The 1,431-nt window shown below is 35.4% G+C and overlaps 1 protein-coding gene across 1 annotated transcript in view; it reads right to left on the bottom strand.

Annotated features, from left to right (window-relative positions):
* Positions 1-666: 666 nt before the first annotated feature.
* Positions 667-1,431, bottom strand: part of LOTGIDRAFT_174155 (hypothetical protein) — a gene marked incomplete at both ends in the record, with an annotated part of 4,632 nt that continues 3,867 nt past the window's right edge. Inside the window, one exon of the mRNA XM_009052488.1 lies at positions 667-720. Within this exon, the coding sequence (XP_009050736.1) occupies positions 667-720 (54 nt within the window). The remainder of the gene's footprint in view (positions 721-1,431) is intronic.

Genomic DNA, 1,431 nt, shown 5'->3' with positions numbered 1-1,431 from the left:
GATATAGTGTCCACCTTTGTCTTCCCTCCGGCTGCCTTGTGGGAATAAGATCCAATTGCCATTCTCCAAGCTGCTATATCTGTACTATTTAAAGTATGTAACAGTATATAATTCCTTACAAACTTTCACAATTTCAGTATAATGTTTCTTTATGAGCTAACACAAGAGCATAATGTCGTCACACTTGATTGGGTTTCACTGAGAGCTATTTCCACGTCCGTTCACTTCAAAATCTTCAATTGTAACTCAGCCCTTAGGGACAATAGTACAATGAATGTTATGAGATAGAAGCAGCCTCGCCGTTAGCCTGGGGTCCGTGGGGGCTCGGCCCCCGCAAGTGAAACACCCGAGCAAAACCTTCAGTTCAGCAGAGACTGATTTATCAAAAAGATACATTATAGATTTTTAAACTTTTTTGGTGTCACACCTTAAAATTGTCAGAAATGATTGTAATGTCTCTTTAAGTAGTTGGGCGGACTACCTCCGGAGCATTATGACGCAAAGCAACATGGGTCTCGACGGGCTTATCAGGTTGAACACAAATAACCAATGTAACAGTTTATTATAAAAGTATAAAAAGGACGCATCGCATTTACTCAAACAATATAACATTCATATCTATCTTGACTAAACTTCAATAAATATACTGGCTTCCAATAAACCAATCTAAGCCATATATACTAGTCGGATAAGACGAATAAGCCGAATAAGCCGTGAAAACTGAAAAATACAAAATAATCATTTTGAATAAGCTTATCGAATGAATACACAAAGTTACACCGAAAACGAAACAGATATACAATTAATAAACTAATGATACCTCCATGAGCCTTTGTAATTACGCAAATTTCGCAGCCCAAACAAATCTTTTGGCGCACTCAAGAAAAAATATCAAAACCGGAAACGGAATAATCGAATATGTATACTTCGATATCGCAATAAAATCACGTATTCACACTGTGAATGTTGACTTCGAATCGGTGGATACTACAGCAGCTACATGGCTCCCCAAATTAGATGCTTCTTAATTTCCTTAACGAAAAGCGAAGTTGTGTATTCATACGTTACAAAATGCAAAAAAGTTATTTATAGACACTAAAACACTTAACTAAATAGGTTCAAGTTATATCTTAACTTATAAATAAAACTAAACGAATGGCTCCCTTGGTGGGGATTTCCCTGGTCTAAAAATCTCAATGCTAATTTTCTGATTCGACAACTAAAATTAACTTATGCACAGGGCGATCTAAATAAGTAACCTTATCTAAAGCTTGTCCTTTAGAATTCAAATTTCTACTACCAACAACTAATTTTACTTTACGAACAAGATTATCATTTCCAACAAAAGTTTCAACAACACGACATAAGTTCCATTGATTTCGAGCAACATTTTCATCACTAAGCAAAAAAATGTCACCAATTTTAATATTT

The sequence above is a fragment of the Lottia gigantea genome, assembly GCF_000327385.1.
Source record: "Lottia gigantea unplaced genomic scaffold LOTGIsca_184, whole genome shotgun sequence".
NCBI lineage: Eukaryota > Metazoa > Mollusca > Gastropoda > Lottiidae > Lottia > Lottia gigantea.
This window is presented reverse-complemented; position numbering and strand designations above follow the sequence as displayed.